Source organism: Perca fluviatilis, chromosome 15 (genome assembly GCF_010015445.1).
Source record: "Perca fluviatilis chromosome 15, GENO_Pfluv_1.0, whole genome shotgun sequence".
In the NCBI taxonomy this organism is placed as follows: domain Eukaryota; kingdom Metazoa; phylum Chordata; class Actinopteri; order Perciformes; family Percidae; genus Perca; species Perca fluviatilis.
The window spans coordinates 13,322,169-13,349,290 of record NC_053126.1 but is presented as its reverse complement, the minus strand read 5'-3'; the positions used below and the strand labels follow the sequence as shown (position 1 = coordinate 13,349,290).

Here is a 27,122-nt window from a genome sequence, read left to right as displayed (position 1 = left end):
TTATTTGTTTGGATAACTTTTCTCTCCTAGTCAAAGCCATTTCTTTCCGCTTACCATTGATGCATAATCCTATAAACTCTCATATGTTTATTATGAGTGTGTCCCTGTATATGTTTCATTCTTTAATGTCCTTTTTTCAAGGCCAGATTCATGTAAGGCAATACCAGTCAGCTATTTTCCCATTGGCACCAACAGAAAGCGTACATTTGTGCCACTATAATGTCTAGGCTCTACACGTAGACTTCGGATTTTCCTCCATCCCCTTGGGACCGCAGTGAGACAGGGCAGCTCTGTCTCCCCCTGTCCTTTCCACATCGTCCTGTTCCGCCTTTGATGTCCCCCTGCCAAGAGTCTGATTTGTGCGTTAGCTGTGTCCTCCCCTCCTAGCCTCCAAACTCACAGAACATGGGGACGCAGTGGGAGATCCCTGTGTTTTGGGGGAGTTGAAGTGGAGAAAGGAAGGGGGAGGTTGGGTCAGACCACCACAGAGCAGGGGAGACCCCTGTCTTCCTCCTCGTTGGTTCCCACCGCTCCCAACACGGCGCACACATGTTGAAAAGGTCAGGTCTTGATAGACAACAGTGCACCGGCAATTACGCTGCTATTTCTCAGTGGCTGGAAGTCCCCCGTTTTCTGTGTGTGTGTATATGTGCAGAAAGAGAGAGTGTTTTTTTTTGTTCATAGAGAATAAAGAGGCAGTGTTTTAAGGGGAAAAGGAGCTGGGACAGGGGGGAACTGCATGTAAGGACTTGTGCCCGAATTGCTTCATGTCTGTCTGTCCATTTGTGGAAATTGGAGAATGGGCATGAGAGAGTGCAGGTGTGTAAGTGTTAGTGCATAAATGTGTCTGTTCAGTGTATATTCCCACATATACAGTGTATGTGTGAGTGTTTGAGAGAATACATATGTGGGTCTGTTCATACCTGAGCTGCAAGTCTGATTTTGTGTTTCAAAATGGAATTTCCATTCAACATCTAGCTGAGGGTTGCTGTTTGCTTCATCCTCTGTACTGTTGTGTTCAGAGGCTGCGGTCAGGAGTCCATCTCTGACCTAAATGACGGGGTCAGACCTTGGAGCCTGCAGAAACTGGATGCAGAGGTTGCAAGGAATGTGCAAAAACACACACATACAAACAAACACTCAAATTTCTTCCAGTGTTCAAAGTATTTTCTCTCTTCAGTGTCATTTCTTCTTCACACCGAACACCTATTTCTAGCTCTCTAAGGATGGCTTTCATGGATGAGTACAGAGTGAAAAAGTCAAGGCGGAGTTATGACAAGAGCAGACCGCAGTTTGACAGATCTGGAGATCACACAGAAAGGATGCCGCGATCCCTTAACAACTGAAGTGTGCTGGTGTAATGTATAATGTGTTGCAGCTGGAAGTTTGCCTTGCATACCTTGTACCACCAGCTTTGTGCATTTATGTGTGCATGTGGCGTAATTTTTGATCCCGGAGGTGGACTTGACTACACAGTTGTGACTCATGAAAGAGCAGTTTGGGCATTGTGCCCCCTGAATGTCTGCACACCTATAGTGCCTGAAATGAAAAGGGGTCCAGAGGGGTGCTGGGAGGCCCCACAGACCACTTCATTCAGATTGCTATGCATGTTAAAGAGATGAAGGCCTGTAAATGGCTGCCAGTAATCGTCCCTATAAAAGAGCAGCTGCATCTAGTTGTAAGTATGGCGGCTGTATTTGGCCACCCTTCACTGCTTAATATTCAGGTGAACAAGCAGTAAGAGTGTGTTTGAGTCTTTCTCGGAGTGAATGTGTCTATTTGCAGCTGTTTGTTTATGCGTGTAGAGGTTGCCCTGGATATGCACTCTGCTCTGGATAATTTCCAAGTCCAATCTATATCGCTACCAGCCTCTGGAATGCACCTTTGCTCCTGGGAAATCTCACCAGAATGACTTAGCCGTGTGTATGTGTGTGTGTGTACATGAGCAACCCAACCATAAATGTTACCACTGTTCCTAATGGGCCTATTAAAGACACAAGCTTGTGTCAAATAACACACAGCTCCATACTAAAAACATCAACACACAACCCACTAATGGAATCAACTTTGTCATCATAGAAACTGATGAGCTAGTTAGGGCTTTAGTTAGCAAAGCCTAATTCTACCCTGAGGAGGAGGGAGGAGATCACTCAGTAGTCTGCAAAGGACCTGCTCCTTGTGTCCGTGACTCATGCATGCTCATGATATGGTTGGGCGGCACTGGGGGAGACGCCGGGTTAAGATCTATGTTTGTTTCTCTGTTGCAAGGCAATCCACTCTATAATCCACTTGGTCTTTGATATTATGAGGTGTCATAGAACAGAAAGGCCCAGTGGAAAAGTTGTAATAAATGAAATATAACAGTTGCAGGTATCATAACCGTGAATATGCTGCAATCATTATATTGAGTTTCTATTGTCAGCTCTGGTATGTTTTTATGGTTCCCAAGCACACTGAAGTGTGAGATTCTTTGGTTTCGTTTCAGGGTCAGAGTTCAGCTGCAATGGGATCAAGTTTAGATTGGGTTATGGATGATAATGTGTGTGTTATGACACTTACATCCATCCATCCATCCATCTTTGTCCGCTTATCCAGGGTCGGGGCGCGGGGTGCAGCAGCTCCAGCAGGGGACCCCAAATTTCCCTTTCCTGAGCCTGATTAACCAGCACTGACTGGGGGATCCCGAGGTGTTCCCTGGCCAGGTTGGAGATATAATCCCTCCACCTAGTCCTCCTGGGTCTTCCCCGAGGCCTCCTCCCAGCTGGACGTGCCTGGAACACCTCCAGGGGGCATCCTTACCAGATGCCCAAACCACCTCAACTGTTATAACACTTACTGTGCTGATATACCAGGTATTTTGCTTTGATCCAATAGGTGTGATTCATATTATGGATAATAAAAGAATATCACAGAAAAGAGACATTTTTCAGGCACATTTAGGCAGAGCAAGACGAAGGGTATATTTAAGGACTTAATTTCACTGGATCTGACCTCACAGGGTTTTCATTTGGTCAGGGATCATGAATAAATGCCCTTATCTGTCTTGTTAAAGGTTGAACAGGGCTAAGGACAGTGATGGAAATAGGTCTAAGCCTTTATCGTTTTCTATTCTTAATATATATTATATATATAATATTTATTTTATTTATTATTTATCCCTAGGTTTGGTGTATATAGTATATACTATTTATATATAGGATTTTGTCAATAAACCATAAATAACCAACCTAAATGATGCAGTATATTCCAAAGTACTATAAATGGGAGGATAATGAAAGATCTGGACAGGTACTATATATAACATGGGAAAAATAGATTTCCATAATTTATTATTACTTTATTAAAAAGTAATCTTTAAAACCCATCTTCATTAGCATATTATGACTGTAAAACTGTTCTGAAATTTCACCTACAATTTACCCCAAAATAAAACTGTCCCATCTTAAAGACATTTGGACTCAGAAGGTCAAGACTCGTGAAATGATCACAACCTTCTTGGAAATAGATGATAAGAACAGACAGACCAGCAGGCCCACTCCAATACCCCAGAGGCAATGCAACTCATATCTACCACATTCTTAAAAAAAATTCCCCCCTTTTTCCTAAGCTTCTCTCACTGGGAAATATGTGTGGCCTTAAGGGGGGAACGGGAGTCATCACCTCACTCGGAGAACGTCCTCTCCACAGAGTCTTTATGGCTAGATTTACTGTGCAGCAGCATCTATAAAACCATTTAATTGGGTTAATGTTGTTAGGTACACAGAGCTCAGTTGCCAGTAAACATGTTGCCTAATAGTTTATGCAAAAAAAAAAAAAAAAAGGGGGGAGAGAGAATGGTTGCTTGGCGTTGTTTTATTCTTCTTCTTCCCTTAAAATATCAGTCCAATGATTCTTTCCTCTCTTTTGCTCAGTTCAGTTTGTTTCCGCCCTTTGTGTGAATGTTTTCTTTTATCCACCTCTACCTCTCCATCTTACAGTACACGTGCATCACTCTTCTGTGTCTCAAGCTCAAGTTTAAGTTTTCCTCCATATTAATCTGTCTTGAAGCACGATTTATAAGTACAATCATCAAAATACAAAAGACGCATTAAAATGAAAGAAAAACACATCATCCTCATCTGCTAGTTTTTCCTTTTACTCACTTCTTCACCTCACATAAAAAGCAATCACTCTCTCCTACTGTGAGGCCTGCTCTCTCACCTCTTCCTCTGACTCCCCATGATGCAACGTGTACACCTACAAGACACATGATTCATGCATTTCAGTGAGGGTGCACATCCAGGCAAGGGAGGCTGACCTGTGATGTAACCATGACAGCACTGCGGGTCATGATGAACCTGCCTGTCACCAGCCAGTGTTAGTAATTTTTGCCATATCATCATATACTTTATTGCACACAGTGCAATTGATTAATAAACGATTAGTGCAGTGCAGTAAAAAAAAAAAAAAAAGACAGGCTTCAATAGGTACAACGTGTCACATAAATGGCTTTAGCAGAGGGACATTTGGTATAAAATATTACATTCATTTTACTGCACTTGTACCATCCTAAAATGAACTTTACAGACCTATTAAAATAGTTACATTAATTACTCCACCAGCTGCTGGAGTGCCTTCTCCATGCAGTGTTTCGAGGCACAACGCCCTCAGGCTGGCCTCGTGCTTTGCGATCCAGTTGAATGGACAAGGTGGAGGGCAGACCACCTGGTTGCATGACCTATGGCTCCCTGCTGATTGTCACCTCTGGCTGATAATGTGTGTGCATGCTGTCTCTGTCTGAGTCTCTGCTCCTGTTGGTATGCCTCGTTTATCAGGCCCTCAGGCTCTCCTCCCAGACCTCCCAGCACAGCACAGCCTACAGCTTCCTCACAACAATTTAAGACCAGACTGTTTTAACCTGCTGTTAACTAGTTGCTTCCTGTGTCCCAAAAATCATGCCCACACACACACACACACACACACACACACACACACACACACACACACACACACACACACACACACACACACACACACACACACACACACACACACACACACGGGTGTTTAATGGTCATCATACATTAACAGACATGACACACATTTATTTGTACTAATACATACTAAATGTCCAGACATGATACACACATTGGTTGTTTTGCCTAAAACTCAAAGGCACAAAGAGAGCTCATCATGAGTCACCACCATCATCACTTCCCTGATAAAGATCATCATCGTTTCACATTTTTTTGTTTACTTGGTCCAAATTCGATTACATCCTGAAAATCATCCGGAGTGATTTAATATTAAATGTAATTACTGACTTCCTCTGCCCCTAATTTGCTATTCAATCAAAGGTAATTGTTAACAATGTGGAATGTGACAGTGGCTCATCCTCATCAGCATCCTCATCCTTTTTGTCTCAATTTTGTCCATAATTATTGGTTTTACATACTTTTCAATCAGTGATAATCAATATCAATTACAGCTTGAATCTCTGAATGGGCTCTGTGCTGAAGGGCACACACACACACACACACGGGCTGAGGGGGGATGGGGACATGCTCTTGAGTCTTAAGTCATCCAACCAGCCAACCAGCTCCCCTCGCTGAATAGATGCACGATCACCGAAACGCGAGGGGAGGCGCAACGAGCACGGAGCTGCTGGCTCTCTATATCCAGCGGCTCAGAGGCGCTCTGACTTTCATTCACTCCAGAGTCCTACATAGTCCAGGACCTGTGCAGACGGCTGCAAGACAGGCTCTGAATAGCACAACACGGACAACTTTCTCCCTTCTGATATTCTAAGAGGATCTGCTCGTTGGGATTATATTCGTCTAGGACTATTAAATACTATTATAGAAAAAGTCGTGCGTCTTAATTCTGTTTAATTATAACAGCTTCGCTTCTTGTTTGATATATTAGTAAGCTGCAGCTGCAGTTTAAAGCCTGTTTTTTAGAGGGTGAAGGACAAGTGCAATGCGCTTCAGACTTGTCTCTTGGGATTGTCCCACTTGCGCCTGAGGAGAGCTATGTCGAGCTGCCGCACAGATTTTGTTCAAGAGGACGCAGTCCAATGTGAATAACAAGAAGCAACTTCCAGCCTCTTCAGCTTTTCATAGTTACAAGCAAGTGCAGCACGGAAACTGACTGAGTCCGCTGAGCAGCTCAGACACCCCTGTTTCTCTCCCCGAGGGGATGGTTGTGGATCCTGTGGGGCCAGGAGCGATTCTGCGGCTCCTACAGAATAGCACCTTTTTCTTGTTCGGGGTTAAATCGAAATTAAAGGGAGATGAGAGCCGCACTTTGTTACTTCCTGCTGTGGACGACGTACCTGCTGCTGGCCACCTCTGAGGTAAAGTTATCAGGACTCCGCACAGCCAGAGAGGTGCGGGGCCGAATAGACTGTGTCCCTTTGGTCCCATGTCACACACAGTGGTGCGGGGTTTTATTCCTGTGAGGGTGCAAAGTTCCCACAAAGCGCGCATTTCTGCAACAGCTATACACACCCCACCGCAACTTGATGGCCAGTGAAAAGGAGAACTACAGAACAATAACTCTAAGTTTAGAATTAAAGCCTGTAATTTGGCTTGAAGATAAGAGCAATATGAGCCCACATAATTTAAATCAGTTCTTCATTTGAATTACCGATCCAAACTGTTTTTAAGATAATAGAAAGGGTAGTTTAGATTAAGAGGCTATTATAAGAACAGAGTGAATGTATGAATTTATCTTTCGAAAATGAGCAAACAGCATATCAGTTCCAGTTACCATGAGGGTCAGTGACTATGCGCTTTTGAGAACCAACATCGCGTCTGCACTTGGACGCATATCACAGTTATTTTTGGCTTTTGTGTCAAATCTGTTTGTAGCCCGAGCCAACTGGGCAAACGTTTTGGTTGGGCTAAGCGCTTTCATGGGAACCGCTCCGGGCGATATAAATAGCCACTGTTCCTGTAAGCGGTTTGCTCAACTTGAGGTGCTTGCAAAGACCGCAACAAGTGCAAAGTTTGGTGAGCTGCCGTTCACACGGGCAGACGTCGCTCCGATCTGTGGTACGGTTCCAAATTCCTTTAGAAAACAGACGGTTTAATGTTGTTTCACTTATCCGCAGAAGAACAGGATTAGTAAAACTATTGAAGTGGTTGTGGAGCTCATTGGCATTTAATTATTAATTCAGCCTCCAATTAATAGTGAAAGCAGTAGTTTTAATAACACATTTTAATTTTTGTATGATCGGCTTCCCGCAATCAGTCCTGCATGCCAAAAAAAGAAAGAAAAAAAAAGAAATAGATATATTAAAAGGAAATAGTGCACATTAAAATTATCTGAGTGCCGAACTAACCAGAATAAAAATATCTGATTTATTATCCTCCGGTCATGCAGCTTTGCTCCCTTGCAGAGCATCGCTTACCTAAATTGAATAATGTCTTAAGAGGGTTCGGCGCCACCTTCTCTCTAAGTATGAGTGGGGCAGATCTGCTAGCTGTCGTTGGCACATAGTTGCAAAATTGTTCTAGCAGTGTTTTTACTGGTTGCTGTTTAAACCCAGCACGTTTACTTATACAGACAAACAATTACACACACGTTTCGCCACTGACTCGACACATCTCTAACCTTCATCTCTTGTTTATTTTGTTTGCCCACCCCCCCCCCCTAGGAAGTGGAGTTTCCCCAGGAGCTGATAGACAGGCTGTCCCACAGTGAAATCCACAGCATCAGCGACCTCCAGCGGCTACTGGACATTGACTCCGTAGGTAAATTCTGCCTCTTGATACTTTCATCACCAGACCCCAGTTACATTTTTAATCCTGATCCCAGAGATGTTGTTCACATGTGACACTGATATTGTTTATGGGACAGCACGTAGTAAAAGGTGGTGTTAAAAACAGCTGCAAGATTACATAAGCAGTATGCACTCTAATAGCTATACTTATGCTCTATTGTGAAACCACTTTTAAAACTAGCTTTTTTGGTAGTACACCTGAATATTACCTGGTAGCCTATAGGGACTTTCCATAAAACTAACTATAACATAAATGTATACAAAAGTGATATCTAAAATGATCATAAGTAGGAAGCCTTGAGCCCTTGTGGTCCTTAGGCAATATATGCAGTACCTTTGCTGGAAGGATAGGTGGATTTAATCACAAAAAACACTGATAATATGCTGTCAGCATTCATTTGAGTGGCACTTGATTAGATAAGATGAGAGACTTCGCCAATCCTGCAGGTTTAGTGGATTTAGTGAAAAAACAAGAATACCTGTTGTTTTGGCACATTCTGCAAATTACATTCAGCGGAGAATCAGTGAAGTTATGATGAAATCAAGCTCCAAAGACATGCCCATGACTAGACCACTGTACAGGAGGGATCTGTGCACCAGGGGAGCTGCCAAGTGCAGCCCTGGCGCGCGTGATAAAGCAGTAACCGTGATAGGTGCGTCTACTGTACACGTGACAAAGATGGACTTTCACTGGCAGGCATTTTTTGTGTGCATATTCTTTCAGCTGCTGCAATAAACTCGCTTCATAGCAACCACAAATGTTGCCCTGTAAACAGAGACAGTGGCTCTCAAGTCTGGTGGGTTTCTTCGGCTTCAGGTTTTTGGAGGTGCTGCTTCTTCTGTAGTTGGGGGACCGGTCTGTCTCAGGCTGTCTTAGATTAAGTTACAGAGGTGCGCTGCAAGAAGCTGTTTGCCTTCACATGAGCCTCTATTTACACAGGCTCTGGCTATATATCAAATTTAAGGCTCTCCCCTAAAGATTTGTTGATGGAAATAGGTAATTACTAAATTTGCCTTTACAGTCCTAAATGATGTCAGCTACCTCACTGGTCATAGCTCATTAGTAGCCTTAAAACATATATTCAGCAAAGCACCATTAGGACCGGTCTTTCGCTCAAGTATTCATCTGTGTAACCACATTATTGCTTTTCTGATCGACGAATCAATTAGGACTAACAATAGCCCTACATCATCATTAGTGTGTTTAATTTATTAATTCACAATCAGACCAACCTGTACTCCACAACAGTGATCACCACACTTTATGCTGAGCCCAGAATAGATCCCCGGAGTGCCTCTAGCATGAGAAGAGGTGTTTATAATTGAATTAACATGTCTTTCTTCAAACAGAGGAATGTTTTGCAGGGTAACAGTAGTAGGCTGATTATTATTACGAGGACATAAATCTGTCTGACAGCCAGCTTGGCGGCCCAGGACAGCCCATTAAAAGACCTTTGACGCCAGCCAGAGGGGTATTTTCAGAGCTTTTGTTGCAGATCGCCAGGACAGTAAAGCTACCAGTATAGGCTGGACTCTACACGGCATAGCATGTCAACCACGGAAGTAGAAAGGAAAGGCTTATATGAGGCACCTGGAAGATCGAACATGGGCTGATGTTGTGTTTTGGAGGTCACACCCAGGAAATTCTTGACTATTTTATTTTAGCCATCATATTATTTTGTCATTATCTGAGATCTATGTCACTAGAAGAATGACTTTATAATTCCGCCTGTTAGGACGTACATGTGTTGGGATCACTGGGAAGGCCTGCGGGGCATGTCTCTTGGCTGTGTTTCATTTAGTGCTGCTTTGCTCAGTGCGTGTCTACACGTCCAGCGAGGATGGTGTCTTCAGCTTTGACTGACAGATGAGATGACCCTGCTGAAGTCTGCAGATGGCTGTCTGGCCCCTGAGGTGCTCCTCTCCTTGCTTTATCCTCATCTCCCTCTTTAGGCGGCCCCCTCGGCCTGCCGGCTCTTATCTCTCTCAGTGAAGGACTTTGACAGAAAAGGGAACCTGACTCTTGGCATGGGGCAGAGGTGAAGGAGGGAGCAGGAGGATTCTGGAGGCTGTATTCCTGCTACACTTCACTCAGAAATGCCGCAAGTATTTGTGCAATCTGCTTTGTTTCTGACAAGCTGGCAGTGTGTTTACCTCTGGTACAGTTGGCAGAACTTCCTATGAACCTACAGCGCCTCAAAAACATATTGTGCTTCCTACCTGCTTTTACAACCAGAGAGAGGACCATTTGGCCTTAAAGTAATACTTTGTTATCTCAGCCATATAACTGTTGAAAATGAAGAAATTAGAAGTTAACAACATGTTGGCTTATTGTACAAGTAGAGGAAGAAAGAAAGAAAGAAAGAGAGGAGGAGGAGTAAAGGGGCCCTCAGCTAATGGAGGGAGTAATTTGCGAGTCATGAATGCCTAATTCATGGCAATAGCCTGTGCCCTGTCCTCTTTTCTCTTGTCTCAGTTTGACGATGCTCCTGGCGTGTTATTTCTTCTCAGTCACTTGGAACCAACAGAGGAGCCAGCTCCTCACTCTTTCTATTTCTGCATATCTTTATTTCTCTCTTCTTACCTATTTTTCTTCTGCATCTTGCTGCCTTCTTTCCCTATGTTCATTATTTTTGCGTCAAGAAAACATCCACAGAAAAGTCCTTTTATTGTGCTGAGAAAAGGACTCTGCAGTCATAAAGGACTTCTTTATGCCCTCCCTCCCTTTCTCCTGTCAGCTCTGACACAAACTGTCTCCGGGTGGTCACTGGTGTGACACCCTCCCTCACTCCCATCCTCCTCTGACAGGAGGAGATGAAGAGAGGGAGTGGTAGGGAGAGAGGAGGCACAGTGGGAGTTGTGTCAGTGACCCGCAGTGTTAAAAGGTTGTCAGGTAGGAAAATCAGCCAGCTGTCACAATGAGTCCACCTGACAGTGCAGACAGAGTAGGTGTGTATTTGCACGTATATATGGAGAGTGTGTGCGACATATATATGGTATGTTCATGCGTGTCTGAATACAGGCCTGTCAGACTGATAGCTGTGAAGAAATAAATAAAACATAGCTCAGCCCTTTACTTAACTCCAGGCCTCAGCTTACAGGCAACACTTCCTTTCTGTGGACATTTGGTTCTGGGTCACTGTATGACTGACAGCACGAAAGGCTAGAAGCCAATTCCCTACGCTGTCATCGAGGCGCAGACCTGGAAAAAGAATGCATCCAAAAACAAATAAACAACTAATCCCAGAAGTGGATTGTGTATAGGCAAATGGAATCCCTTCAGATGACTCTGGTCAGAGCACAAAGGAACTGGATGAGTGGAATGTGTTTGCCTGTGGCTAAGCTTTGTTGTGCTGGTGTACATTGGATTTTAACATGTTATGGAGGATAATGAGAGGAGTTTGTGTAGTTGTAAGTGTGTCTTTATGTTAAGTGTACAGATGTAGGATTGTGTCAGCCAGGTGGGTGGGTGTGCTGTACCTACAGACAGGTAGACCGGCCCACTTAGCAAACATTCTCAGACTCTGCTCTTTGGGAAAGGGCAGTATCCTGCGAACAAGCTTTATCGCTTTATAGCTGCTCTGGCACTCTTCTGTAATCCACCTCATATTCTGGGTGGGGACAAAAACAAGCAAGCTTTATCAGATGACCATGACTGTGAATAAGCTGAGCTGGCTATATTAGACTGGAGTTAGGGAGCCTTAAGGAGCTACCACTGCAGCATAACAAAACATGTACTTTTCCAAGCCGCTGAATGATTGAAAAAGCAAACATTTTCAGGTAAATGAGAGACACGAAACCACTAATTAGGTGCAGGGATAATGGTGGCTGAGTACCACCTGTCAAATGACCACTTTAGTCTGCTGTGCATCTGTGAATGCGGGTTGTTTTTGAAGGAGCATGCTGACTCACCTACGTCTAGATACTTTTTCCTGCTGGAAAAGTTCAGCCAAATGAGTAAGGCTGACACACAAAGCTTGCAATTACACAGAGTTCTGTGTAATACGTGCCTCATGCCTGTACCGTGTGTACTTGGCACTATTTACCTCAATTTGTGACATCATCAGCAGTTGCCCTACCAGCCAGCCAGCACACTGAAGGGAACCCTGAGCCCTTCAGGGAATCAAAGCATGTGTTACACAGCACAAGAAGCTAGCAGGAAGGTACCATCTCATTATGGTTGTGTGACTAACCAACACATTGTTAGTTGTGGAAGGGGTATACAAAACATCAATAGCGGCTCATATCCAGCCTTTCAGTTTAGGCCTAGCAAGCCACCCACCACAGTCAACACTGTTAAAGCTGCAGCCGTGATCAACCAACCCATCTTTGGTTTATTGGTTGAATACGTTTTTTTTGTGTTTGCTTCCTCTCTGTGTGACATCATTAATGTGGCTGCCTTCTGTTTTGACGAGGTACGGGAAACAATGTTATCGAGGAGCCCAAGCACCACAAGCACCACAACCACCATAAGAACTACTCCCGCCAGCATGGTTACTACAATGACCTGAAGAGCTCCCAGCTCCACAGCCGACGCAAGAGGAGCATCGGTAAGACTGAATGAATATTATATGCTTTACTGTGCTGCTCACAGGTTGCATCATGATGACATTCGGCACTATATAGATCACAACTTGGTACAACTTATTACAGTGTCATAATGCCCTAAAAATAACCTCTATCTTAAATACCCCCCTTGACACATGAGTTCCCAGGAGATGAAACCGATCACTTTACACTAATTTCAAACAAAGCTAATAGTTAGTGGCTTTTATACAGCCTTTTTGTGGATAAAAGGAACCCTAATGAAGACGTCTACCCAGTATTTATGGCAATCAAGGAATCATGAAAAACAAGACTGGTATGTGAGGTTGACGAGCACATCGGACATGAAGCCTTTTAATTGAACAGAGGCTTGCAGATCTAAGACACATGAGTCAGGAGAGAAATATATCCTTGAGCGTGGAAATTCCAAGCATTCAGGGCTCAAGTTGCAGCTCGCCTGGGCTCTCAGTCAGATTTCTTCATAAAACGCCATGCGGTACGATATCTGATCGAGGTGTGGAGAATATCATGTAGTGTGCGATGTATGTGTTAAGACTGGCTGCGTGTCCCACATCCCTCCCAGCAGCGCGGCATTTAAAGCAACGCAGGATTAAGTGGCTGGTCGTATTTCATGTTTCTGCGCCATATCATAAGTGTATGATACAGTATACCATTTCGCCAGCTGTCCACAAAAGCCCTAACATTCAATTCAATTCAAATTTAATTTATAGAATCAAATCATGACAAGAGTTATCTCAAGACACTTTACGGATAGAGAAGGTCTAGACCACACTCTCTAATTTACAAAGACCCAACAATTCCAGATCTGAAAATGAATGCTTACTGCCTCCCTCTTTTCACTATGACCAACAGGGTCAAAGGCCATTATTAGATTTCCCACAGACGGACATAAAGGTTTTCTGGCCTAGTCACGCCGCATTAACCGCAGTCAGGCCTCTGAACAAAGAAGCAGTCTCTTTCTGTCTCACCGACTTGATCCCAAAGCTCCTTAGCTGATATGAGATCAGCTTTTTGGATAGCTTGTCTTCTTAACAGCCTTAAAGGAGGTTGGATGTGATCTGAGGTCAGACGAACAGCTCCCACATCAAGTGAGTCATCAAATATTGAGCAGTGAAGGAATGCATGAATGCAGCTGGGAGTGAAAAGGACAGATTACAACAATACATCAGCATGCGCTTGCATTTAGAACATGTGACACCAAACACTTGTGCAGACCCAACACATTAACCGGACTCCTCCTTCTTCTCCTCTATCTTCCAGTAGAGGAGGCGGTCCCGGCGGTGTGTAAGACGCGGACGGTGATCTATGAGATTCCCAGGAGCCAGGTGGATCCCACGTCTGCCAACTTCTTGATATGGCCGCCGTGTGTGGAGGTGATGCGCTGCACAGGCTGCTGCAACACGAGCAACATGCGCTGTCACCCTTCCCGCAAGCACCACCGCACCGTTAAGGTAAGACACACACACACACACACACACACACACACACACACACACACACACACACACACACACACACACACACACACACACACACACACACACACACACACACACACACACACACACACACCTACAGGCAAGATTGTGCGTGTGTGATTGACTTGCTGAAAAGTCTTTACAATCACTCCAAATCATTACTCCACTGCAAGGTTAAACACACAATAATAACATAGTCACCGCATTTATTCCACAAACAATTTTCCTCTCACCAGGTAAGTTAATCATATGAGAAGTAAGGTTGGGTTCCTTCACGCTCCTTTCCTCCACAGCTCCTCTTCATTTCATCTACCCCTGTCCTCTGAGCCTCCTTGGCCTGTACCCAAATAGTGGCCACCTTACCTCCGCTACCCGCTCCCCTCTCTCTCCTTTCATTACAGCCGATCACCACCCTCTCTCCTCATCACTCTATCCCATGTTTGGCGAGCGGCCAGGGCGGCTGTGCCAGGACAGCGGGAGGGAGGAAAAGAAGGAGAGAGAGAGGACAGGGAGGGAGGGTTGTTGGCACCTTAAGCCAGGACATCTGTTGAAGGGTTGACCAGAGAGGCATGCACCTGCCAGATATAAGACAGAGAGAGAGAGAGAGAAAAAAAAAAAAAAAGAAGGGTGAGGGAGAAACAGTTTCCTTTACCCTGAGAATGTCTGAGTGTCATCGGCTACTGCGCAGCCATTCCTCCACTCTCTGTTTGGCCTTTTGTCTTTTCTGGAAGCTCGGATCCTGGAGGAGACGAGGTGACAAAGAGTAAGCGAGGGATTGAAGGGGGTTGCACTGTTCTCAGAGGCTCTTTGGCATTGGTAGCTTGACAAGATTTCCTTCTGTTCAGGATCAGAGGAGACACCGTGGCTGGAGCTTAGTCACATTTCTGCTCTATTTACAATACAGACTGTTAGCCGGTGCATGGCTCTGTTTGGGAGTTATGTGCTCTGTTCTATAAGAGTAAGAGACAACCGGGGGATAAACAGGATAGCCTGGAACACTCTGACTGTGTTTGTGTTTCTCTTTGAGTCTACCTCTGGACTGTGGTGTCTCTTTAATCATTGTGATCTTGCCCGGCCATGGGCACTAGGACATCATGCAGAGTTTTAAAAATGCCGCCTCAATAGACCAGCAGAGTAATAAAACAAATAGCAACCCCACCCACCTCCTTCCCCTTGGCACACTGGCACAGGTCAGGGTGATTTCAGTATGGACGGGAGGACATTCTCCTCTTTAAGTCGTCGAGTACAGACAGTACTGTAAGGCTGCCATTGACAAGAAGGCCATTGTAGGGCCCAGGGCACTGCATCCAGGGCACAGGGTTTGTGGTCAGAGATGCTGACTCACAGTGCAGTAAGAGTTCTGATATACAGCACAACCCTGTGTGTCCTTCTGTCTGTATGCAAGCTTGTCTGTCTCTCCGTCAGCCAGACAGTCCCTTAATGGGAGCTCTGTCTGTGATCACAGTGACGAGGACAGATGAAGAGACAGTGACGATGGCGGACAAGACAGTAAAGCTAGATTCAGCTATTCCTGGAATGTCGTGATCCATACAACTCTGTCCGTGTCCCCTTCATGACACTGAGGACAAAATGAGCACACAGACCAGAGAGGGGCCCTCAGGCGTGGTGGACAGGGATTCACGTTTTTCCATGTGGTTCCAGCCGTGGGCGAGGGGGGCCGAGAGGCGTCGTATCCCTGGAAAGGTCATCCGTCAGAGCTCGCTCCGGTCATGAGACATTCACCACATTGTGTGTAAGAAACATTGTCTAATGCCAAGTTTTTTTTTCGGTCTGTCCTCTCAGCAGTTAGTCTGAATAGGGGTTCAGTTTGTGCTTCTCCCTCCGTTTATTAGAAAGCTAAAAATGTTGCCCGTCTACACTGGGCCTGACTTGTTTTCCTTCTGCTGGCCAAGGATGGGAAAAGAACACATTCAATGTGTTTCTTTCCATCTCATGCCACTATGCATTTTGTCCAAATGCACCTTTATTTATTTATTCCCTCTTTATCTCCCTCCCTCTCTTCTGTTTCGCCCTCTTTCCCTTTTTTTTATGCTATAGATCCCAAAAAAAGAGAACGGGTCTATGCAGGCCCTGTACTGTACAAGCCTGTCCTGTTCAGTGATGGGGTAATAAAAAAGGCAACTTTAAATAGGACCAGCCCGAGGGAGAAGAATGGGCAGATCTTAAAGTCAACTCTTCTTTTTCTTAGCCTCCCTTTTCCCCTCCTTTCATTCTTTTGCACTTCTCTTCAACTTATTTTGCACTTTATTTGTGCGAGTGCAGGTTGCATTCAGGTTGTTGTTTTTGTAATATCAGCATGCCTTGGCATAGCAAGGACACAGTAAATGAGAAGGGTATAAATACGAGCCCTTTAAAGAGGGTTCAGTATTCATAGACTGGTGAGAGAGGCAGGGATTAAAAAGAGAAAGTTGGGGAAAAGGAGAGAGGCAAACAGAATTCTTAATGAGTTTTTATGTATTCAGACTCTATCATCCCAGCATTCCTTTAACTCCTCCTTCACCCCCATCCCACCTCTGTTTGCACTTTCAATGACACCACATTCACTCCCCCTATCCCAGCATCTTGGCTCTCCCCTTTCTTTTCCATCAAATTGAGTTCTCCACATTTCTTCTAATTTCTTTTTTCCTTTTAGTGTTTTATCATAGAAGGCTGGCAGAACATTGTGGCCATTTTGCCAGTGTTTTTTTTGTCTCTTTGTCTTGTCTTTCTGTTCTTCGAGTTGTTACAATCTAAATATGACATGAAATGACATGAAAATAAATACCAGAATTAGTATATTATTGGTGTTTTGATGGCACAAATCTAATTCTCTCAATCTCTCTTTGTCTCCTTTGATTGTTAATCTGTCATCCTTCCTCTCTCTCCTGTCTCTTTTCACCTTCTCCTGTATTCCTTCTGTTCTCTTCCTCGCATCTTCCTCTCTGTTTGCTGACAGCTGAAGCTGTGTCCAGTATTTTTTATGTTTTATTCAGTGCTTTTGGCTCCGAGGCTTGCTAGACAAACTCATAAAACAACTGGTGATTTTGGACAGCCAGGACTGAAGCGTCTAGTATACAAGGTGTTTGTGGGATAGAAAGAGTTAGGCAGTGATCTCAACGTGCATGTGCATTCTTTTGCACATCTCTGCATGTGGATCTAAATGCCTCTCTGTTTGTTCTTCCTATGGGGCTGATTAAACAGCACATGACACAGGCAAAGAATGGAACTGTCACTCATCCTCTCTGTCATTAACTCTTAAGGCCTCTGCAGTACATTTGGTCTCTAAGTTATTATTATTATATTTCCCTTCCTCACTTACAAACCCACATGAGAAAACACAGAAATGACTTCACGTGATATTTAAGATTACATTTGTACTACAAGTAAGGTAATTCAGAAAATCCAAAAGTCTTCTTGTGTTTCCTGCTGCACGAATACACAGTTGACAGTAATTGAGGTCCTCTCTTTGTGTTGAGGACAGCACGGCGAGTGCTTGACATTATGGAAAGTGAAAAGAAAAATAGGGAAAAAGCATACATGAGCTGCTAATTATACCCTTGAGTCCCACAAAGTAAGTAAAGAAAAAATGGGTAAATTACAGTTTTTGTGCTGTAAATGGTATTTACATTTTCTAATTTTCAAAATTAAAACAGTTAACAAAAATGGAAGCCACACATGAGAACTAAACCTTTTCATTGACTTCATGAGGCGACTTAATCTAATCAGTATGGCATGATTTGCCAACAATAAAGCTCAGTGTTTTTCATTTGGTTTGGTTTAGTAGCCGGAAACGTGTGATGGTGCTTGAAGCATATATGTACAAGTATTTTGCAGAGGTCAGAGAGGGTCGTCAGAGCACATCTGTGTAAACCCAAGAAGGAGATTGTTTGTGTGTGTGTATGTGAGAGAGAGAGGAGAGAGAGGGAGCGCTCTATGTTATGCTACGTAAACTCACCCACCGCAGCGCAGGGACAAGGCCATTTGTGTGAAGCGGCAGCAAGAGGAACACGGGCCACAGAGTAATGAAGTGTTGATGGCTGCTGGATCAAAGTGGAGACTGACAGAGACCAGGCGGATATAGCTACAGTGCTGAGTGTGGGGGTCCACACATCTCCGTGCATTGGCCCTGGCCCCGACCCCTTCTCACATACACAATCACACAAAGTGACAGTTACCTCAACGACAGTGGGTCAGGTCCGGGTGTTGGGGGAAGCAGTAGCTGTAGCCCAGCGGTTGTGTGGCACCCTGACTTACGGGGTGTTTCATAAATAAAAGACAGTGTGGCAGTGATACAGTGAGCATGATTTATGATCGTCTGAGGGGTCCTGTGGATTACGTTAGGGCAAGGTTAGATGGGAATGAGGGGCCCCCATGTTTGAAGTCCCTTGCAGCTGTGAATTATTTTCCCTTTGATTCGCTCAGCTCTTCTAATAGATGAAGAAGGGTGAGGGAGTTTGTGTGTGTGTGTAAATGTGTGTGTGGTGTGCACAGCGGGGGTTGCCTGGCGGGTCAGAGACCATGGGAGCGTCCCGACCACTGCCGCACCGGCTGGAATGCATCAGCTTTAGCTTGAAAAGTAGTAGGCGTATTTTAATCATATTTTACTTCATTTCTGTATTTTCCTTCACTCCTCCTCTCCTGTCCTCCCGTTCGCTCTTCCCCTCTGACTTCATCCTCCCCCCTCCCCCCCCCTTCACCTCTCTTCTCCACTCAGTCTTGGAGTCTGATTGTCTGTTGTGTGAAATAGTTGTTCACTCCCTTCTCACTCTTTCAGTCTCACTCCTGCAACAGAGCCGTCTCCAGCTCTCTAATTCTACCCCTCTGCCAGTCTTTGCCATTTACTGTATCTTTTTTGCTCTCTTTCATTAAAATCTTATTTCATCTCAGTGTAAGTGCTCAGTGTAATTCCTTTCTCATCTGCAAATGTCCTATAACGACAGGCAGGAGGGAAAAGTAAATGGAAAGATTACACATCTTTGGGTTCTTTGATATTTGATATTGAATGATTGTTCTTTCGGTCTCGTGGGGGAAGGGAAGGGAAAGCACGGCACACAATGTGTTCAGGGGCAGATAGATATTCACATCCGGTGATACATTTGTGTGTGTGTGTGTGTGTGTGTGTGTGTGTGAGAGAGAGAGAGAGAGAGAGAGAGAGAGAGAGAGATAGGAGAGTGGTGTGCCATGAAGTGCCTTTTTGGCTTTGCAGACCTGTGAGTGATGTGATAAATGCTCTCCTTGCTTCCTCTCTTCTCCACACACCGCCTGCGATAACCCCTTCCACCCGAGTGTGTGTTAGTGCTGTGTGGGGTTGAATCAGAGGGCAGCAGCAGATTGTCTCAGCTGTCTCCGCTGATGTTCAGTCTACGTCTTCTGTGACTTGCTCTCTCTCCCTCTGCAGATCATCTTGCCTTTCTTCTGAGATTTCAGAAGACAGAGATACAGAGAGTTTCTTTAGGTTCCTCCTCCCCATAACTCTCCCCACCTTTCCTCCACTTGCTCACAGTTGCATCTCAACAAGCGCTCTTTGTTTCTGGGGCACTCTGGTCTGAGTGTCTCCCTCCCTCCTGATAAATAAATTGCCACTGCTTCTTATCACCCCATCATTCTCTATACACACATACATTCTCATTTGTTTTTGCTGGATTCTGTCACTGTTCCAGTTCACGATGGCCCGCGGTGCACATTCACAACCCTGTTGTGTTTTCCTTGGAAAGCAGGAGTAAAACTTTCCCCTCCATCATGCTCTCATCAGTGCTTCGTGCTCAGGGAATTCCCAATTAGCCCGACCGGGACAATCGGCTCCACATGGAGGGCCACGGAGACACTGAGGACAAACCGAGGGGGTGCACTTCCCAGAGCCCCCTGCCTCACCCCAACCCTCTGTATCGGATATCATTCCACAGCCGCTCGGGGGACTCTTTCTCAGGGCCCCGGATTTTCTAGGGAGTTTAGAGCAGTTTGATTTATACAAAGAGAGTGCGGGGCCCCCGACATAGCATGGGGTCTCTTTCTGATGTATGTTTTATGTGGGAAGTCATTGACTGTGACTGTGCCGGATAGGAAGCCGGTGTCCTTTGTGTGGCGAAGACATGGCTAAAAATGGAGGACGGAAGAATTAAAAATGGATGTAAAGTGGAAAAATTGTAGAAGTCAAGGCCGCCATTCCTGAAGCGTCAACACTTTCTCATAACACAAGAAACAGAAAAACAAGACAGGAAGAGAAAGAGGGAGTGTTGACAAAGTGGGCAGAGTAGTATTATAGCACAGTTATACACATTCATAGACAAATAAGAAAGTTTGAGTTTGTGTGTGCTTTTGTGTGTGTCCTGCAGGGAGTGTTTTTTGCCCTGCTGTGTAAGGGGCAAGGAGACAAACCTACTGCTGGGCCTCTCATCAAGGGGGCCCATCGCTTTATCTGTCTGTCAGTAGTTTGTTTGGCCAAAAGAGTTTGGGTTTGTGTGTGTATGTTAGTCATAAGGATGAGCCTCAGTAGTAAGTGTCAGACATGGCTGACTCTTTTGGCTTTCCTCTGGGCGCTTCTGAACCCCCCCCACACACACACCCAAAAACACACACAGCTCAGAGATTCCCATAACCAGCGACAGCAGAGCCATCAGCAGAGACAGCTGCATGTTTCCTCTTTCAGTCATTTTCGTTGACTTCGTTTGATTAAATATTAGCAGTGGTTTTCTGTAAAATTCATTTCATTCTGTAGTACTGTCTGCACTTTTGGTAGATAATAATAAACCTTTGATAACTTCTCTATCTATCCTGTCAGCATTAGTGTAATAAAGTTCCCCAGTAAGTAGCCCAGAAACTAAATGTTAATAGGTAACACATAAATGTCATCTAATGCTAGTCTTGATCATGGTCAGTCCCTCCTCCCCCTTCCTTAAATAACCCCCTCTGTTTGCACACACACGCACACACACGCACACACACACACACACACACACACACACACACACACACACACACACACACACACACACACACACACACACACACACACACACACACACACACACACACACACACCCGCACGCACACACACCCTAATGAGAGTGATGGTCCTTCCTGCTCTCAGTTCTTCCCTGCTCTGGCCCTTTCACCCGCTCTCTCTCTCTTTCTGTCAGGGCCCGATAACAGCAACCCAGACACCATTGTCCTCTGTTTGCTCACTGCATACCTCCTCTGCTTGCTTACCCTCTTTTCACTCCCTCTCTTCTTTCTCTTCTGTCCATGGAAAGAAACAGTTGCAAAGGAGCTGCTGGTGAAACCACTGGCCCCTGATTTCAGTTTTAGCCTCCCCAGATGACCCTCCAGCCATTGTTACCGCACTGACATGAGGCAGCTTTAACTGTGTGAATGTCAACATCATACTTTGTTTTATCAGACAGGGATTGGTATGTTCATTTGTCTGCATGACTAATTCACCACTGAGAGCCAGCCTTGGCGGTATGCCGTCACAGGATAGAAGAAGTGAAGATAAAGTCGGTTTTGGCCCTCCGTCTGTGCATGTGTGAGCCTCATGCTGACTGCAAAACCGTGTTGTTCATAACACCAGAGAGCGTTTGGAGATTGTCGGCCAATATCCTCTCTCGTGCAGTGACCAGGAAGATGGGTGAAGCAGGGGATATTGTTTCCATGTGGCCCTCCGGGCCCTCAGTGGTGGATGAGAAGGTTACCTGCCCTTGGCACTCACATCAGAGGAGGAAAAGCATGTAGCCACCTCCCCTGAGTTACACAACAAGATCATCATAACCTCCATGCAACCTTCTCTATTCAGCTTTCATCTAAGCTTTAATCAACATAGCCTATTCATAACCCTCCGAGGATTGGTCCTTTTCATTACTAGCTGTTGGGTGGGAAGTGGAGGTCAGCCCTGTTGTGTTAAACTGAGAGGGTGTTAGCTGGACTGAAGGATAGGAATCCCGGCATTGCTTTTGTGTTTTTTAGATTGAAATGGCTGCTTTCTGGGGTTCTACTGCTTAGATTAGACTATGTAAGTTGTATTTCTTGCATGCACATGTTAAGCAACACTTTCCCTAACCCATGAAGAAGTATTAATGTGTTTTAAAACCGGCCTACATGTTGGAACAAGGCAAGAGAGTTTAGGTGTGTGTCTGTCTGGATGTGGATGCTCCAGGCCTGAAGCAGGGGGGGATCTTCCAGCTTCTCTTCTCCTGCCAGGGTAAACCTTCCCTGGGCCTTAGGGCGTATACTGCTCCCCCCTACCCTCCATCTCTCATTTCCCATTGTTTGAGCTTGCTTGGACATGGTCGTACACTCCATCTAGTATTTACACACCTGATCAACAGCCCATAGAGCACACAGCGAGTGGAACCCAATGCATCAGGCTCAGAGGAATGCTGCCGTGACACTTCAAACACAGCGAGTCGAAGCGACGGCTGGCGTTTTTTTAATGAATCGGTTTATGAAAGAGTCATCAGTCACAGCGCTACGCCTCTTGATGCTAGCGGATGGGCAAAGAGTGTGTGCATTCATTGACGACACACACAGACGGCGAAGAGTGATGATGGCGCTGGAGCTGGCTCTGTAGCTAACCGTTTCTCTCTTCCTCTCTCCAGGTAGCAAAGGTGGAGTACACGAGGAGGAAACCCAAGCTGAAAGAGGTCTTTGTGCGATTAGAAGACCACCTGGAGTGTGTGTGCACACCGCAGCATCATGTTGTGGAGCACTCAGATACAGAAACAGGTAATTGTGACTCTCCAAAGTTTTTATATATATTGTGTTACATAATCATAAGTGTCCCAGCAAGGCCTTTTTGCAGAAAAATCACTCTGAGGCTGAGTTTGATGTGTGAGTCCCTCCCTCATCCCTACGTCATCATGCATCGTGGTGCTTCTCTTTCCTCATGTCTGTCTGATGGTCTCACTCTCTGTCTGGCTCTTTGACTTTGCACTGGATGACCTTTTTTTGCGATTGCTTCCAAACAGACAGACACCTGTTACGTGGCCTGCTATTGTAAAACTGTAAAGCTTGTGTGTTGTGCCTTGTGAGACGAGGATGTGTGTGTGTGTGTGTGTGTGTGTGTGTGTGTGTGTGTGTGTGTGTGTGTGTGCGTGTGTGTCCAAAGGCTGCTTGGCATGACAGCAGGTAAATCCGCCAGTGCCTTGATCTGAAGCCTTTCTCTCCCTTGGAGCAGATAAGGGCTGATTTGTGCTGATAAGGCATCTGAAGTATTTATAGTGTGTCGTATCTTTGCACAGTCTGCTTCTGTCCCAGGGCTGTTGTACCTCTCTCTGTATCATAAACCCTGCTTCTTGCTTTTAACCCTCCTTCCTATCCACCCTCCCCAACTTTGTGTTTTCAGGCCACCATAGGGCTAAAGGTAAAAAAAGGAAACCTAAAAAGCTAAGGCCCAGCAAGGATTTATTGGCGACATAATAAAGTTGCACTCATTACCCAAAGTCCACTGGAGAGCTGTGAAGGGAACAGGTAGGACTTTAGCACCGCAGCGTCCTCTCGCCTTTTGGCACTGCAATGGCCTCAATCAGGGCACAAGGGGGCCTGCCAATCACCATCACCAATCACATCACAGCCAATCAGTGTGAGAAGAAGAGGGAGGGCTAAGGAGTACCACGCTCTGTGCCCGAATGCTGCATGCTGATTTTGTGGCCTGCTGAGCATGCACACTGCATACATTCGCTTTGTGTCACAGTGTCGTGCTTGCGTGTGGTTGTGTGCACTGTTTTTGTTGTGCCACACCCATTGTATGTCACTGTTCGTTTCACTGCTTAAAAGTCACCCTTATGTTTTTCCTCCATCAACTTATCATCACCAATATCTCTCTCTCTCTCTCTCTCTCTCTCTCTCTGTCTAAACAAGAGTTTTTTTGTCAATTTGACATTTTTTTTACACACAAAATGACACACGCATATTTTGACTGGACATGATGTCTGGTCTGATTGTTGTCTTTGAAATCTGGAGAAACATGATTTAGAACATTGTGGGTCCAATGTCTGTCATGTCACCTTGTTTGAAATGCATGAGAAAAAAATGCAATTGGGCACAAAATGCTAAAATCTATTTCTTGTCGTGATGAAACCCATGTGTTGTGTTTGCAAAAGTGTGATACTAATCTCAGCACTCTCTCTCTCTCTCTCTCTCTCTCTCTCTCTCTCTCTCTCTCTCTCCCACAGTGGATGTGAGGTGAGACCAATCAGAACAAGGGACTTCAGCGTGGGAGGGACCTAAATAGAGGATGCCACCAACAGGAGACCTGCTCTGTCCTCTTCCCCACTGCCATGCAACCTTCGTTTTAAAAAGACAAACTTTTCTGTTAAGACGAGAGACTGAAAATAGCCAACAGACAAAAATAAATAAGATGCCAAAGGTGCTTTTTTTTAAAACAGTAACCAGGGATGTCGACTTCCTCTGTGGTACGTCACCTACCCAGACAACTGAACCATGCCGCTGAATAAGAAGAAAAGAGAAAGATGCTGTAACTCGGGCAGGGCAGAAAGAGACCGAAGGGAGATGATGAAAGCGATTTGTGTTGAACATTTTGAGACTTTGTTTAAACAAGACGCACAAAAAGAAACTGCTATGAAACAGTTGAATCAAGCTTTCGTGGGAATCTGGTGCTCAGACTCCAAAACAGCGGTGGATGACCTCCAGCTGGGCAACATAAAAGTGCCCTGCTCTGTTTAAATGACTCTTGCATACACAGGAAAAAAGAAAGAGATATAGGAAAAACAATGGAAAGAGAGAAAGAGAGAGACAAATGGAGATGTTTTTTTTCTTCCAAAAGACTCTATGGAGTATCAAACATTTATAGTTTTGGATGTTTGCTCTGAGTAAAGAGGGACTCTTCTCTGAGACCCCTGGTGGTCTGTGACTTTGCCCACTTGCTATGTACAGTTAAAGTTGAAAAGTAAGATGCATCGCTACTTACAAACTATTTATATGTGTGGACGTTTGCTTTCTGTCTCTTCCAGTACAAAAGAAAGAACAAAAATATGTTTTAATGATTTTGGAGACATGCAAAAGCTCTGTGTGGTTTGGTTCTTTGTAACCATCAGTATCACAATCTCAACGTCATTTTTTTTTTAGTCGATGTTATTGTTGTCATCCATGTTTCTTATTATATTACAGTATATCTGAATGATGTCAAGTCTTGTATATGGTTTGGATATATGTGTGCAAGGAGGAGATGTGAGAGTCAGTACAGGAAGATGCTTTATTTTTGTTATGAAATATATTAAGCTTACTTATATCTGAGCAGGAATTATCTTTATTTCTTTTGATGTGGTTGAATGCCTGTATTTAATCCATTGGAAAAGATGCAAAAATGTGGGCAGGGGGTGGAATAGATGAGGGAGAAGAGTCTGCCTGTGCCGTGAAGAGGGGGGGTGGATAGAGTGGCACAAACATGGCAACTGTACTGCTGTACCGTAGTTTATTCTAATGTACAGCCATGATAAGGACTGCCTTATCCTTTATTTAACAAGTGGCATTTAACAAAAACACGCATACAGCACATTAAAGTGTGTTCATGCCAATCACACAAAACATGTAAGAGCAACTGTAGTGTGCATGTGTACCTGAATGAGGCGGAATAGACAGGGTGTGTGCTCTCACTCACACAATTTCTCTCTTACATGAGGCTATTTTTCACCCATATCACTCTTAACGTTGATAAGGAAGATGCCCGCCCGTTATGCTTCACAAGCACACATGTTGTGCCTACAATGAGCAAAGTCCACCTTAAAGAGTGAATGAGTGAGCAAAGCAAATCGAAAAGTGCATGAATGGGCTTCTTGTTTGGCCAGGTTTGACAGGAGAACAAATCACTGTCCCTCCCCTTTTTTTAAATTCCCCCTTTTTTCCCCCCCCCCAAAAACACCACAAAAATTTTTTTTTTTTTTTTTTTTTTTGTGTAAAAAATACCCCGCTGCCCCCCCCCCCCCCCCCCTCCCATTAAATATTTTTTTTTTTTTTTTTTTTTTTTTTTTTTTTTTTTTTTTTTTTTTCCCCCCCTCTTCCCCCCCCCCCCCCCCTCCCGGAAGTCAAAGGCGAAAGAGTGAGTCACTGCACTGTGAAGTGAGTCAAGTGAAAGTCAAACGGCAAAACACACACACACACACACACACACACACACACACACACACACACACACACACACACACACACACACACACATAACACACACACACACACAGACACGCATACACACACAGAGACACACACATGCACGCACACACACACAGCCCACTTGTGAATGAACTAACCCTCAGTTGACTGGTGCTATATGTAAAAGGCTGATGGTTCATCACTGGTCACATATACATTGATGTAAAGATACTGTTCTCGTTAAACCAGGGACCATGCTTAAGGCTATTTGATTAACGAAATTGCCATTACACTATCACTAAGCCTTTATTGCTTTTCTTGGGGCCTTCCATTGGATAAAGACAGCAATAATCATAATTTATATATTTATGTTTTCAACAATAAATATATTTCTGCTTATGAAATTGTTCACTGAATGTTGAGTCCCATACTTTATTTGTGTTGTGTCCCAAGGATGGAATTTGAGGATAAATGTAGAACGAGATGTCATGCAGCACTAAAGACAGTCTAATGGGAACAAAGTGAGGTAATGGAAAGTAAGATTTACTGTAAGTGAATGAGCAATGTTAAGCTGTATAACAGTACAGCAGAGGAAAAAGGAAACAAAGCCTAGAGGTTAGAGAGGCCACCCTGCACCAGAACAATCTTACCGGCTCCCTAATTAGTGATAGACTTTATAACAAGTTTTATCCAAATAACTGTATAATATGCAAACATTTATTTACTGTAGATTATGCGAGCTCAAAAGAGTGGAGTCCACATGTGTTGTTGCTGCTGATGCAGGAGGCAGACAGAAGCTGTATGTGAGAGTGGTGTATACAGGAAATGTGAGCTTTTGCAGGATTGAAGGCTGAGCAGGAGCTGGGCTTTACTCCAGGATCCACCATCAGCAGACGGTAGGTGCTAGGGGCTTTATTACTTTTCCCTGAGCAGCTCACCCTAATCCCAGGGCTAAGAGACATGAAAGTCTCCCTCCTCTGAAGAAAGGCAAAACATGAAAGAGAGAAAGAATCAGAGAGACAGCAGCTCTGCGAGCTACTGGAACAGGGGATAAAGTGAAAAAAAGAAGATAAAAGGAAGAGCAGAGGCTTGATTGATTTTATTGTTTTTATCTGACATTCACAGCTTCATTCATAAGGATGAAGGGGGGGCTGAAGTGTGGACTGAGGAGTCAGTATAGCGTGTGCGGTGTATTCAGGAAAAAGAGAGCAATA

At 44.5% G+C, this 27,122-nt stretch overlaps 2 protein-coding genes across 3 annotated transcripts in view; both read left to right on the top strand.

Annotated features, from left to right (window-relative positions):
- prkar1b (protein kinase, cAMP-dependent, regulatory, type I, beta) overlaps positions 1–13,842 on the top strand; it is an 86,503-nt gene extending 72,661 nt beyond the window's left edge. Inside the window, exon 12 of the transcript XR_005641817.1 lies at positions 13,788–13,842. The gene's annotated coding sequence lies outside the window, so the exon portion shown is untranslated. The remainder of the gene's footprint in view (positions 1–13,787) is intronic.
- On the top strand, positions 5,676–25,056 carry pdgfab (platelet-derived growth factor alpha polypeptide b). Of its 2 annotated transcripts, XM_039824085.1 has the most exons (7): positions 5,676–6,334; positions 7,640–7,736; positions 12,181–12,315; positions 13,592–13,782; positions 22,401–22,527; positions 23,147–23,271; positions 23,976–25,056. In XM_039824085.1, the coding sequence occupies exons 1-6, from the start codon at positions 6,272–6,274 to the stop codon at positions 23,218–23,220; spliced, it is 687 nt and encodes a 228-aa protein (XP_039680019.1). In that variant the 5' UTR covers positions 5,676–6,271; the 3' UTR covers positions 23,221–23,271; positions 23,976–25,056. The 2 variants fall into 2 exon arrangements, with proteins under 2 accessions (XP_039680019.1, XP_039680020.1); XM_039824086.1 differs by lacking the exon at positions 23,147–23,271 and having other exon boundaries at positions 5,677–6,334.
- The last annotated feature ends 2,066 nt before the right edge of the window (positions 25,057–27,122 follow it).

Bases quoted from the DNA above. Each gene is read 5' to 3' on its own strand.
- pdgfab (XM_039824085.1), top strand. From the start codon at position 6,272: ATGAGAGCCGCACTTTGTTACTTCCTGCTGTGGACGACGTACCTGCTG. The intron at 6,335-7,639 runs GTAAAGTTATCA...CCCCCCCCCTAG, and splicing joins TGCTGCTGGCCACCTCTGAG to GAAGTGGAGTTTCCCCAGGA. The intron at 13,783-22,400 runs GTAAGACACACA...TCCTCTCTCCAG, and splicing joins AGCACCACCGCACCGTTAAG to GTAGCAAAGGTGGAGTACAC.